Source organism: Brassica napus, chromosome C8 (genome assembly GCF_020379485.1).
Source record: "Brassica napus cultivar Da-Ae chromosome C8, Da-Ae, whole genome shotgun sequence".
Taxonomy (NCBI): domain Eukaryota; kingdom Viridiplantae; phylum Streptophyta; class Magnoliopsida; order Brassicales; family Brassicaceae; genus Brassica; species Brassica napus.
Genome location: NC_063451.1, coordinates 34,054,373 through 34,068,355, shown reverse-complemented (window position 1 = coordinate 34,068,355; position 13,983 = coordinate 34,054,373). Strand labels below are relative to the sequence as shown.

The 13,983-nt window shown below is 37.1% G+C and overlaps 1 protein-coding gene across 1 annotated transcript; it reads left to right on the top strand.

The window, feature by feature from the left end:
• Positions 1-12,215: 12,215 nt before the first annotated feature.
• LOC106378822 lies at positions 12,216-13,531 on the top strand. Its single transcript, XM_013818888.2, has 2 exons — positions 12,216-13,371; positions 13,452-13,531. The coding sequence occupies exons 1-2, from the start codon at positions 12,216-12,218 to the stop codon at positions 13,529-13,531; spliced, it is 1,236 nt and encodes a 411-aa protein (XP_013674342.2).
• The last annotated feature ends 452 nt before the right edge of the window (positions 13,532-13,983 follow it).

The window sequence follows — 13,983 nt, the reverse complement described above, 5'->3', positions numbered from 1 at the left end:
TACATGATGAAACTGGCAATTGGATTACGGAAGATAAGGGAGTAGAAAAAGTGGCGGTGGACTATTTTGATGAATTATTTACTACTACTTCCCCATCAGAGTTTGATAGCTTTCTGGTGGAAATAACACCTGGTATAACGCTACAGATGAATCAACGGCTGCTGTGTATTGCGACGGAAGAGGAGGTTCGACAAGCTCTATTCATGATTCATCCGGAGTAGGCCAGGGCATCCGGGTCCTCGGGTCGGGTTCGGGTCGGGTCTTGTCGGGTCCGGGTCCTTCAGGTCCTAGAAATTCAGACCCATATAAGTACCTATAATTTTTTGGATCGGTTCCGGGTCGGATCTTGTCGGGTCCGGGTCGGTTCGGGTCTATAATTTCAATACCCGTAATTTTCGGGTATATTTCGGATCCGGGTCGGTTTGGGTTTTTAGGACCCGAAAGACCCAAAATGGACCTGAAAACTCTAAAAATACCCGAAGAACCGCAAATATACCCGAAAATACCCGAAAATACCCAAAACTTTATCCAAAATCAGACCCGAAAACCCAAAACATACCCGGATACTCGAATTGTATTTTCTAAAAATCTAAAATTTTACCTGAAATCTACAATTATACCCAAAAACCCGAACCCGAAACTTTAAAAAAATCCAAAATACCAAAAATATATCCAATCACCCAAATATACCTAATATATACAATTATTTGTGGGTATTTCGGGTACCCGAACCGAGACCCGCGAGTCCAAAAAGACAAGACCCAATAGGTACTTTAACATGGACCCGGACCCGAACCTGTATTTTCGGGTCGGTTCTGGTTCAGGTCTTCGGGTTCGGGTAAAATGCCCAGGCCTAATCCGAAGAAGGCTCCAGGGCCGGATGGAATGACGGCTCTCTTCTTTCAACATTCTTGGCATATAATTAAAGGAGATTTGGTGGAAATGGTGAATAATTTCCTGTTTTCAGGAGTAATGGATCCAATGTTAAATATTACTAACATATGTATGATACCAAAAACGGAGAGACCTAGGAGGATGACAGAATTACAGCCAATAAGCCTTTGTAATGTAGGGTCAAGATCATATCTAAGGTTCTGTGTCAACGCTTAAAACTATGCCTACCTTCCCTCATTTCGGAAGATTGATATCGGATAATATTCTTATTTCACAGGAAATGTTTCATGGTTTACGAACTAATAAAGCATGTCAAGGAAAATATATGGTCTTATTAAATGATGGAGTGTATATCGTCGGTTCAGTATCGGGTCTTATTAAATGGTCAACCGCGAGGTCTCATAATTCCACATAGGGGCTTACGCAGGGAGATCCTTTGCCTCTTTATCTATTCATTATGTGTACTGAGGCGTTAATTGCAAACATAAAAAAAGCGGAGAGAGAGAAACAATTAACCGGAATGAAAGTAGCCAGAGCATGTCCATCGATATCTCACTTGCTCTTTGCAGATGATAGTCTTTTTTTTCTGGAAGGCACAAAAGGAGGAATGAGGCGATATCGGGGCAACTCATAAACTTCCAAAATCATTGATTCAATTTGGACACAAGATCGAGGAATCTAGCAGACAAGAATTGATGGATATCTTGGGTATACAGAATTTAGGGGGAATGGGGTCTTACCTAGGACAACCGGAAAATTCGGGCGGTTCGAAAATACAAGTCTTCAGTTTTGTGCAGGAACGTTTAAACAATAGAATAAACAGATGGACTTTCAAATTTTTCTCTAAAGGAGGAAAGGAGGTGATTATCAAATCAATGGTTACGGCTTTGCCAAATCATGTTATGTCTTGCTATCGTCTACCAAAGGCTACAGCAAAGAAACTGAAGAGTGCGGTAGCACAATTCTGGTGGAGTCTAGGGGGAAGCACAAGAGGCATGCACTAGAAATCATGGGACAAAGTATGTGAAAATTAGGATGTAGGGGGTTTAGGGTTAAAAGATATTACAGATTTTAACACGGCGATGCTTGGGAAGCAGTTATGGGGCTTGATAGAAAAGCCAAATACACTTTTTGCACGATTTTTCAAAGGACGGTACTACATTAATGCTTCACCCCTGGAGCCGATCCGTTCAAATTCTCCGTAATATGGATGGCGGAGTATTGTTTCCGCTAGATATGTGGTAAGCAAAGGACAAATTCAAAGGGTGGGATCAGGATCATCCATATCAGTATGGAATGACCCATGGCTCCTAACCACTCGCCCGAGACCAGCAAATAAAAATCAACAAAATAGTAACCCAGACCTTACAGTGGACGCTCTTATAGATCTCGTTTCGCGAACTTGGAATTCGCAGGCAATTTGGGCACTGGTGGATCCCCAGGATGCGAAAATCATAGAAAGCATCCCACTTAGTAAGACCCAGATGGTGGATAGGGATGAATGGTATTTCACAAAGAATGGAAGATATACGGTGAAATCAGGATACAAGCTTGAGAGGGTTTATCCAGATAAGGAAAAACAAAGATGTATTCGGGCCCACAGTTGATCTTTTAAAGGCTCATTGTTGGAAAGTACGGTGCCCGCCAAAGATTAAACATTTCTTATGGCAACTGGTATCAGGGTGTATTGCGGTAAAGAAAAATTTAAGATCACGAGGAATACAAGGAGATATATGTTGTGCTAGATGTGGGGCTCCAGAGGAATCGATAAACCATGTGTTTTTCGAATGCCCTCCAACGATTCAGGTATGAGCCCTATCGAAGATACCATCGAATCCGACTATTTTCTCAACCAGCTTCCTCTTTACAAATATGGATCATCTTTTTTGGCGAGTCCTTCCACAGATGGATGATCATCAGTTTGCATGGATACTATGGTATATATGGAAAGGGATGAATAATAAAGTTTTTAGTAACTTGGATATGGATCCCAGACACACCCTTAAATTAGCAGAAGTTCCAACACTACCGTCAATCCCAGGACGATGGTGATTTGCAGATGGCTCATGGAAGGAACATGACGTTTTATCTGGACAAGGTTGGTATAGTACTTTGGAAGGTTTTGATGGTCTGATGGGCACACGAAATTTCTGGGCTAGTCTTTCTCCTCTTCATGCAGAGGTGGAAGCACTAGTTTGGGCAATGGAGTGTATGCAGAATTTACGTCAAAATTATGTCACATTTGCAACAGATTGCTCTCAATTGGTGAAGATGATTTCGGAACCAGAAGAATGGCCAGCTTTTGCAAGTTATTAGATATCAATCTCCTCAAGGAGAGTTTTCTCAGCTCAGAGATCATTCATGTACCAAGGACGCAAAACACTAAGGCGGATAGCCTCGCACGCAGTGCTAGTAGACACCCGTCTTTCGTCGTTCACCTGGATGCAGAACCTCCAACATGGTTTTCAGAGTCTGTTTGAGTCTGTTAAGTTGATGACAAAAAAAGTATAGATCATCTTTCAAAATATCCTACAGTTTTAAGCTTTATCTGTTCGTTATGGCGTCGTTGTTGTTGTGGGTTTTAAATAATCAATTAGGTGGCTGTCCACTAATTTGTAGATATAAATATTGTATGAAAATATATATTATATACATAATGTCATAATTTTTGAATAATAATTAGAAACATTAAATATAATTTTTAACTTCAAATAGTTTGAAAATCAGTTGTAAAGTTTCTTTAAATTTGATGTAAAAATAACTGATGAATATTTAGCAATAACAAATGCTTGTGGAATTATATATGTAATTATCACATTAAGTTTAGGAACACATATTATGCATCTTCTTATTTTTCTCTTTATCATTTGGTTCTTTTTATTAAATTTTCCTCATTTTTCCTAACTTTTTACATATTTTTGCTAAATATTTATTTCTCTCTCTAAATAGTAATACAAAACATACAATCAATAAACAAAAACAAATCCATCTTAGAATTGTTTTCAATCATAACATTACCTTTCAGTATATTATTAACTTAATTGCAAAAAAAAAAAAATCAAAGTTCTTACATGTTCCGTTAAATATAATCTGTCCAATTTTCAAAGCCTGATTATTTATAATGCATATATAGACATTAATAATTATTATAAATACAATTATATTTTCATATGAATATGAAATCATTTATCGATTTCTATAAATTTTTTCTATTCATTATTTTATGTAGTATATAAAATAATTAAAAATTATGTACATTTTCGTTCACTATATTATTTAGTTGATAAATATAAAATAATTGATAAAATTATATTATTCTTTATGTAATTCCAGCAATTAGTTTCATAAATAATTATTTGTAATATTAATTAGTTCTATATTTATTTTTTATTTTAAATCTAAACTAAAATAAATTAAAATTTATCGACCAAGCAAATCATAACAATTTTCTTAAGACTTCACAAATGATCGACATGTAAGAAAAAATCACTTAAGCGACTTCTCGTTTAATATATAAGAGAATTTTATTTTTATAAATGTTTTATAAATTCATATAAATAATTTAAAATTTTGTAAGCCATGATAGATAATTTTATAAATGTTTTATTATTTTATAAATGACTTATAAGACATAAATGGACATTATAAGACATTAATAATATATTATAATTTTATATAGGAACATAATGTTTTATATAAAAATATGAAATCACTATATCAATTTCTATAAATTATGTTCTATTAATTATTTGATGTAGTATATAAATATAAAAATAATGAATCAAACATTATTATTTATAATATCATTTAGACTATTTGGTAAGTGATATTAATTAGTTCTAGACTTACCCTTTATTTTAGATTTAATTAAAATAATTAATAATTGAATATCATTTAACCAATCAAATTTTAACATTTTTTCTTAAATTGTTTTGGGGGATTTACCAAATATGACTCAAAACTTAATTTTGATTGCAAAAGTATACCGAAACTTGAATCAAATGCAAAAATAACCCAAAAGCTTTGTGAAATTATAGTCAGCCCCTTGTGACCAAACAAAAAAACAGAACTCATTTTTACGAATATATCACCGCTAAGTCTTCTGAGTCTTCTGAGATTCTGTTAATTCTTATCGACGACGTCCACGGAAGTCGTCTGGTATAGTTGATCTTAAAAATAATTTATAAATTTTGTAAAAAATATTTTGATAAGCGAAAAATTAAAATCATGTAATTATAAACAGTTTTAAGTGATATAAATTAAGATATAATAAAATTGAATTGTTTTCAACATAGATGAGTGAAAGTAGTGAATCATGATATTCTTTGGTCTAGGGTTTGACAACATATGTTGTAGTATTGTATGTATTCTTAGTGTTAGATTTTGGAAAGCTTAAATGTTTTTTTGAAAAATTAAACTTTTATCTACATGTGATTATTTCTGTGTATAGTAAACATTTTTTAAGTTTGATTTGATTTTATGAAGTGTTTAGTTAGTTAATTTAGTTTAGGAGTTATGTTTAGGATCTAGACGACTAACATGTAAGTCGTCTGGGAAGTCTTCTAACTCCCGCTAAAAATATTTTAGTTTCCCGCTAAAAATATTGAATTCTTCTGGGCGACTTACAAGTAAGCCAGTCTAGTAAGTCTTCTAATCGAAAATATTTAACCTTATTGGAATTTTTATCTCCATATATAAAAAAATTTACACATTCTCTCTGCTCCTCTCAAATGGCTGTAACAAAAATGGTATGTTCCTCATTCTAAAACTCTCCGACCTCTCTCTAATCTCTTTGAACTTATAAACACCAAACTTTATATCAATTTATTGTTTTTGTCTCATGTCTTTCTCACTAGTTTATCTTGTTTTGCAGGTTTTTCATCACATGGTTTTCATCTTCCACTCATTTAAATGTAAATTTATTAATTTTAGATATGTATTTTTGTGTGTTCTATAAAGATAGATCTACCTAATATTCCACTCATTTTCTCTGTTTTTAAGCCATTTGAACATTTTTGGAGATGCAGGTTTTTCAGATCTGGATTTAGATATGCAGGTTTTTCAGATCTGGACTTCTGGGCTATAAGACTTCAGACGACTTCCAGGAAGTCTTCTGACGGAGTCTTCTCTCATGTCTCCCTTTCATAATAGATCTGAGCGTTTTGGTAAGTTCTTATGTCGATTTTTCTTCATTTGGTAACCTCCTGTTGCATAAAATTCATACTTTTCCCCAAACTAAAACTCTCCAAGCCCACTCTAATCTCTTTGACTTGAAAACACTAAACTTTATATGAATTTTTCATTTTTGTCTCGTATCTTTCTCACTAATTTAACTTTTTGTTGCAGGTTTCAATCAGATGGTTCTCATCTTCCACTTGGATTGGATATGTATTTTGTGTGTTCTATAAAAGTATGTCTATCTAATTTTCCACTCATTTTTTCTGTTTTAAGCCATTTGAACATTTTTTGATATGATATGCATGTTTTGCAGATCTGGGTTTGATATACATGTTTTTCAGATCTGGATCAGACTTTGGAAGACCTATGGAAAGTCTTCTCGGAAGTCTTCTAAAATATAATGCGCTAGAAGACTTCCAGGAAGTCTTCCAGACGACTTCAAAGAAGTCTTCCAGGAAGTCTTCTGACGGGGTCTTCTTCCATATCAAGTTGAGTTTAAGCTTGTCTTTGTAGAAGAATGATCTATAATAGTTTTGTTTGTGGTCTGTTTTGTGATTTGCATGTGTACTCCTTTAGTTGTGACTTTTTTTTTTGTAAATTTAAAGAGATATTAATGAAAAAGTTTAGTAAATATGTTCATTTTCCACGACATTATCTTGCTAAAATTACTTGACATAATTGAAGTTATTGACACAACTTTAATAGCAAAACACAATAATACAAAAAATTAATCAAAATTATTACAACTAAGGGAGAAAAATTCTCAAGAAAACTTAGTCAAATTCACAAAAGATAAAACATTACATAAGTTCAAAGCTAGAACACTTTCATTAGATACATAAGTAAAAAATATATCTTATGATCTGAGAAGACACATTAAACCATGTTACTTGATATTCTTGAAGTTACTTAACATTTTTGAAAATTAAATAAACATATCTTAAAGTTACTTAACAAATTTACAAAAACTAACGTAGAAGACTTCCACGAAAGTCTTCTCAATTAGTTAGAAACTTTACTAAGCATGAATGTTGGTAACCTTATAAATATCACCAATTAAGTTATAAATTTCATTCAGTAGCCCCAAAATTGACTAATATACATGAATTAACAAAAAAAAATTAAAAAGACTTTATAGTTTTAGAGAAAATGAAAGTTTATTAAACATTGACGCAGACGACTTCCACTGAGGTCGTCTGGTAGACTTCTAGGAAGTCGTCCATTTAGGTTAGTTTTGTAGTTAATTTTTAACCTAGACGACTTACATGGAAATCGTCCATCTTTGTTTGTAAAAAAAAAATTGAGACGACTTCCATGTAAGTCGTCTAAGGAAAATGGGCTAGTTTTGCATTTGACCGGATTGTGTCAGAAATTTGACTTTTCCTTGACGACTTACATGTAAGTCGTCCAGTAGAAAATTTAAAAAAAATCAATATTCTGGTATACCTAGACGACTTCCATGTAAGTCGTCTCAGGTTAGTTTTGTAATTGAAAAATAAAACAAAAAAAAAATTATTTTTTTCTAGACGACTTACACGGAAGTCGTCCGTCCGACGACGTACATGGAAGTTGTCCAAGATAAGCAAGGTTTGACCAGAATCTCGGAATAAAATAATGGACGACTTTCGTGGAAGTCGTCTGATGGACGACTTCAGTGTAAGTCGTCTAGACAAAATTTTTTTTTTTTGTTTTATTTTTCAATTGCAAAACTAACCTGAGACGACTTACATGGAAGTCGTATATGTATAACAAAATATTGATTTTTTTAATTTTCTACTGGACTAATTACATGTAAGTCGTCCAGGAAAAGTCAAATTTCTGACACAATCTGGTCAAATGCAAAACTAACATGTTTACCTTAGACGACTTACATGGAAGTCGTCTCGATTTTTTTTTAACAAACAAAGATGGACGACTTCCATGTAAGTCGTATAGAAAAATACATTTAAAAGTCAATTACAAAATTAACCTCTGCATTGACCAGAAGACTTCCGTGTAAGTCGTCTACAGCCAAACGACTTACCCGGAAGTCGTCTGGACAAACAGATCTGGAAAAAAACTAATTTCATAGCTTCAACCATTGAGATAACTTGTTTAGCACACAAAAGTCTTCTCCAAGCACCCAGAATCTCAAACAAAAGTGACCCACCAAGAATCGTAAGCTTCAATGGCTCTATGAACCATAAAAAATTTAGAATCAAAATCTTTGGTTTTTTTGGATGAATATGGAGAGAAAGTAAAGAGATGTTGTTTTTAGTTCGTAAGAATTGAGAAAAAACAAAGTGTAAATCAATTTTTAGCTGCATTAAGAGCTTCAAATTGGTTGTTCATGGTGGTTGATGTATTGATGGCAAGACAATATTGTGAATACTTGAGGAAGATGAGGGTGATAGAGTAAAATATGCATTTTCAAAAAAAAAAAAGTGATGGCATTTTCGTTAATAATCTGAACTTTGGGGTTGAAAGAGGCAAGTCAAAGTTCCAAAAAAAACATGGCTTAGTTTTGTATTTCAGAGATTAGATCCAAGGTAAACAAGGTAAACAAGTGAAGGTCCAGCACAAACAGATTTCAGAGATTAGATCCAAGGGAATACTCGAGCTAGTACACATGGATCTTATGGGACCAATTACTCCGGACAGCATTGCAGGAAAAAAATACATCTTTGTCCTAGTAGATGATTTTTCCAGATATACGTGGGTGGACTTCCTGAGAAATAAGTCTGACGCGTTGGAGAGTTTCCGTATTTTGGCCTTGCAACTTAAACAAGAAAAGGGTGGCATTGTGCAGATCAAGAGTGATCACGGAGGTGAATTTCAGAATGAGGAGTTTGATAAATTCTGTCACAGTCAATGAATCAAGCATCTATATGCAGCTCCTAGAACCCCTCAACAAAATGGGGTAGTTGAAAGGAAGAACAGAACTCTACAGGAGATGGCTAGAGCTATGCTATGTGGAAACAGTGTGCCATCCAGGTTTTAGGCAGAAGCTATAGCCACTGCATGCTATGTCATAAACCGAGTGTATGTCAAACCTAACACAAAGACTACTCCATATGAAGTTTTCAGAGGGAAGACTCCGAACCTCAGTCATATGCATGTTTTCGGTTGCCTGGTCTACATACTCAATGATAAAGACCATCTTGGTAAGTTTGATGCAAAAAGTGATGTAGTTATGTTCCTCGGATATTCAACTAACAGCTCGGCATATAGAGTGTTCAATCAGCTTACCAAATTCATTGGAGACAAAGTAAATGTCGTGTTCGACGACAGTATTGGTTTCTATCAAGCTCGAGTCACTCAGAAGATTGAGTGTGTCACACCACCAGCTGAAGCATCCTCTGACGTAAGGGTCAAAGAAGAGTCAGAAGAAGACGACGAACAGTCTGAGGATCAGCAAGTGGATCTGAATCAAACCAAAGTGCATAAGAATCATTCTTCAGCTGATGTGATTGGTGAAGTGTTTGGTGAAAGAGTCACATCAAAGAAACAGATTGATTTTCAGCAAATGGTCAAGCTTGCATGTTTCACGGCTGAGATGAACGAGCTAGAGTGTTTTGTCTCGTTGATTGAACCAAAGACGCTTCAAGAAGCACTGAACGATGAGTTTTGGACAGAGTCTATGCACCTGGAGCTTGAACAGTTTGATCGATTACAAGTTTGGGAACTGGTACCACGACCTGATGGTGTGAATATCATTGGCACTAAGTGGATTCACAAGAATAAGACCGATGAGAAAGGAAACGTGATCCAAAACAAATCCAGACTTGTGGGACAGGGTTACACACAAATCGAAGGTGTGGATTTTGACGAGACTTTCGCGCTAGTTGCTCGACTAGAGTCAATCAGACTGTTGTTTGGAATGGCTTGCAATCTGAAGATCAAAATTTATCAGATGGATGTGAAAAGTGCATTTCTGAATGGTGTACTACAAGAAGAAGTCTACGTCACACAGCCTAAAGGTTTCGAGGATCCTCACTTTCCAGATCATGTTTACAAACTCAAGAAGGCATTGTATGGACTTAAACAAGCCCCTCGAGCATGGTATGATCGTCTGACAGTGTTCCTTACTCTGGCTGGATCTCAAAGAGGAGGAGTTGATAAAACCCTGTTCATTGGAGAAAATGGGAGAGATATCCTCATCATTCAAGTATATGTCGATGATATAATATTTGGAGGAACATCTCAGTCAATGGTTGATGAGTTCGTAAAGACGATGACTTCTGAATTCGAAATGAGCATGGTGGGAGAACTGAGTTACTTTCTTGGACTACAAGTCAAGCAGTTAGACGATGGAATCACAGTCTCACAAAGCACATATGCAAAAAAACTCATCAAAAGATTCGGGATGCAGACGAGCAAGACAGCCATTACTCCGATGAGCACAACTACAAAGCTGTCGCGAGATGAGGATGGGAAACCTGTTGATGAGAAACTGTATAGAGCTATGATAGGGAGCTTGCTGTATCTTACCGTGAGTCGACCTGACTTGTGTCTAAGTGTCGGGATTTGTGCTCGATACCAGGCTAATCCAAAACAGTCACACATGAATGCAGTAAAATGGGTTATCAAATATGTGAAAGGTACATTGGATTTTGGTCTTCATTACACCTTTGAAACTAACGTGAATCTTGCAGGATTCTGTGATGCTGACTGGGCAGGGTGTCTGGATGATCGTCATAGTACTTCTGGCGGATGTTTCTTTCTTGGAAACAACTTGGTGGCATGGCACAGCAAGAAACAAAATTGCGTCTCTCTCTCAACTGCTGAGGCTGAGTATATTGCTCTCGGAAGCTGTTGCACTCAGTTACTATGGATGCACCAAATGCTCGTTGATTATGGTATCATCTCAGACCCTATGCTTGTTCACTGTGATAATATGAGTGCCATAAACTTGTCTAAAAATCCGGTTCAACATTCACGCACCAAACATGTCGACATTCGACATCACTTTGTGAGAGAGTTAGTTGAGATGAAAATCGTGATTTTGGAGCATGTATCAACTGAAAGGCAACTGGCTGATCTATTCACTAAACCTCTGGACTACAACACGTTCCTAGGTCTTTGAAAGGCCTTAGGAATTGTGAATCTCTGAATAAGTCATGTCAGAAGAGGAGAGCACGGCTGTTGTATATATGTGTTACTGCTTGTCGATATGCCACCACAATCACAAAACTCTGAGTCAACAAGTTCGATTGTGCAGCTTATTTCACCTGCCTCCTCAACAGTACAATCATTTGATTCACTGGTGAAAGACACTCATCTTGGGTCAAGATGCTACAACATTTTCGATCTGAGTATTGATCACTGTCTGGATTGAATGAGGAAACACAGCAGAGACTGAGTGAAGTTAGGGGAAGAAGAATACCCTAGATTACTCAACAAAAAAGTAAATAAAAGGCCCTGAATGATGGACACTCGTAATGGAGCTGGAAGCCACAACTTTCAGACTCTGATTTTGATCACTGTCTGGATAGGGCAGGGTTGATGTCAACTCTGATTAAAAAAAATAAAAAATAAAAAATAAAAGAAAAAAGTTTTCTGTGACAGCTACTCGGCTGAGAAATAGCTACAGATCAAAGTTACAATAACTGTCGAGTTGGAGAGACAGACACACAAGATGTCTACACTGTGTTTCCAGACCATACAAATGGCTGTGCTGGAGAAGTTCAAGTGTGAGTGAGCTGCATGATAGGATCATGTCTGTGACAGCTACTCGGTTGAGAAACAGCTACAGATGTGGGTTGGTCTCACTGATTCTTTATCGAAAATTTCTTGGTGGCTGAGTACAAGTGGGACGCAATCTCTGTCTCTCTCCTCTGGACGCTAAAGACATTCTAGAGTATGTCTTATGGCGAAGTGATTTAGTTACCGTTTCTTTTGTGTGCTGCATCGTTTGCAAGGACATGAGTATCAATCTCACAAACTCTCTCTCTCTCAAAGTTAGTCTTGGGCCTAATGTCTACTACTTGTTTATAATACATTGGGTCTAATGTCTTGGGCCTATTGCTAATGTTTCTAACGGGTTTGGTAAGTATGGTTAGGGTTATTTTTGAGAAGTGTATGATGCAGCTGGCTTCAAGTGTCACACCTCCATCTCCTTCTCTCTCTTTCGCCGGCGCACTCGATCTCTCTCACTAAGCAACATGCAACCAACAAGGAGGACTTCACGGCTCTTGAAACTGAAGAATGTCGAGGCTGCTTCGCCGAACACATATGACCTCTCTTCTGGGTCAGGTTCATCCTCGCGCAAGAGGAGCCGCCGTCGTGTCTCAGCTAGTGACGCTGTGCCTCCACCTGAATCCGTTGAGCCTGAAGTCGAGTCTCTCTCAGATGATGAATCCTCCGACGACCACTCCGACGAAGCCCCGCCGGCAGCTGACACTCCTCCGAAAGTACTGAGATTTGAGGAGAGTCGAAATGTGTATCAAACTAAAGCTCAGTTCTATCCAGAGCTTATGCGGCCTAAAAGGATGCCAATGACTGAACGGTTCTTCTCAATCGAGGCGACTGAGCGTTTCAGAGAGCTCCGAGGGCGGAATTTCATTCCTCAGCAGTCTATCTCCCTCACGGACAAGAATCTCTCTCATGTCAGAAGAATTGTGATCGGGGCAGGCTTGATTCATACCCTCACTGATCTCGATCCTTATCAGCCCAATGTAATCCGTGAATTCATTGCTAATCTTCCGGAAGCTGAGGAACGAGACGATGGTGTAGCGGTGTATGTTAGAGGATCTCTTGTTGATTTCTCTCCGAGTCTGATTAATTTGATGTATTGCATTCCGGGGTTTGAAGAAGATCCTAACTGGATGGATGAACGTCTTGATGAAGTTTGTGGTTTTCTCACTGATGGACGAATAAGACGAGGTGAGAACATGAGTTCGAAGTATCTCACAGCTACGAATCAGGTTCTGTATAAGCTCGTTTGCTCGAATTGGATTCCCACCAGGAACTACACTTCAATGAACCAAAGGCGACTCAGGTTCGTCTACATGCTTCATCATCATGACGGATTTGACTTCGGGAAACTCGTCTATGATCAGATAATAGCAATGGCAGTGAACACTCAGACAGAGAAGACTCGGTGTATCATGTTCCCTAACTTGATTCAGCAGGTTATCCACTTTCAGCGTACTATAACTCCTGACTTGCTTCATGATGAGTTCACTGAAACTCCGAAGCTTGTTGTCAAGGATGTTAAAGCTGGTCGTGGGTCTGGAGCTGACTCAAGTGCTGCCAGCCTTGAAGACGACATCAATCGCACCATTGCGGGGCTTAAAGCCATTCGAGTTCGCCTGAGGAGTAAGGGAGATGCACAGCGTTGTCTTATTTTCTACTCTATGTCTAACGAATGATTTTTCTCTAAATGTGCACCTATGCAGGGGGACACTATGAGCAACATGTTCCTCATCCAGGGTTTGGAAAAAACGATGAGCAGGATGAAGATGAGGAAGACGCGTAGGATGATCATGTCTTACTGCTTAATGTCATTTTAATGCATCTTGTACTATTTAAGACTCAGACTATGTGGTTCGACTTGGTTCGACTGTGCTTTTATCAATTCCATGTGCAACTTATTTGAAAAATGTGTTTTCAGTTGATTATCATTGGTTGAGTAGATTTCTTTGTCTTGGATATGTGTGCTGCGTGGATGTTTACATTGCAGGTTGCATAGGTTGTCACATTCAGATAAAAAGTGGGAGAATGTAAGCTCAAGAAAATGAGCTTGTCGGATTGAGAAACAGAGGATGTGTTATGCACAATATAGGAAGTGTAACTTGCTGTTACAAGTCGGTTATGAGACGATGACGTGTCAATGTCTCATTGGTTCCAAGATGTTACTTTGGCGTGAAGCAAAGAAGATTTGGAAGATTTGGGCTTATCACAATAATTAGGCAACTAGGGTATTGTGTT

Coding starts and splice junctions, on each gene's coding strand:
- LOC106378822 (XM_013818888.2), top strand. CDS start 12,216: ATGCAACCAACAAGGAGGACTTCACGGCTCTTGAAACTGAAGAATGTC. Junction 13,372..13,451: donor CATTCGAGTTCGCCTGAGGA/GTAAGGGAGATG, acceptor GCACCTATGCAG/GGGGACACTATGAGCAACAT.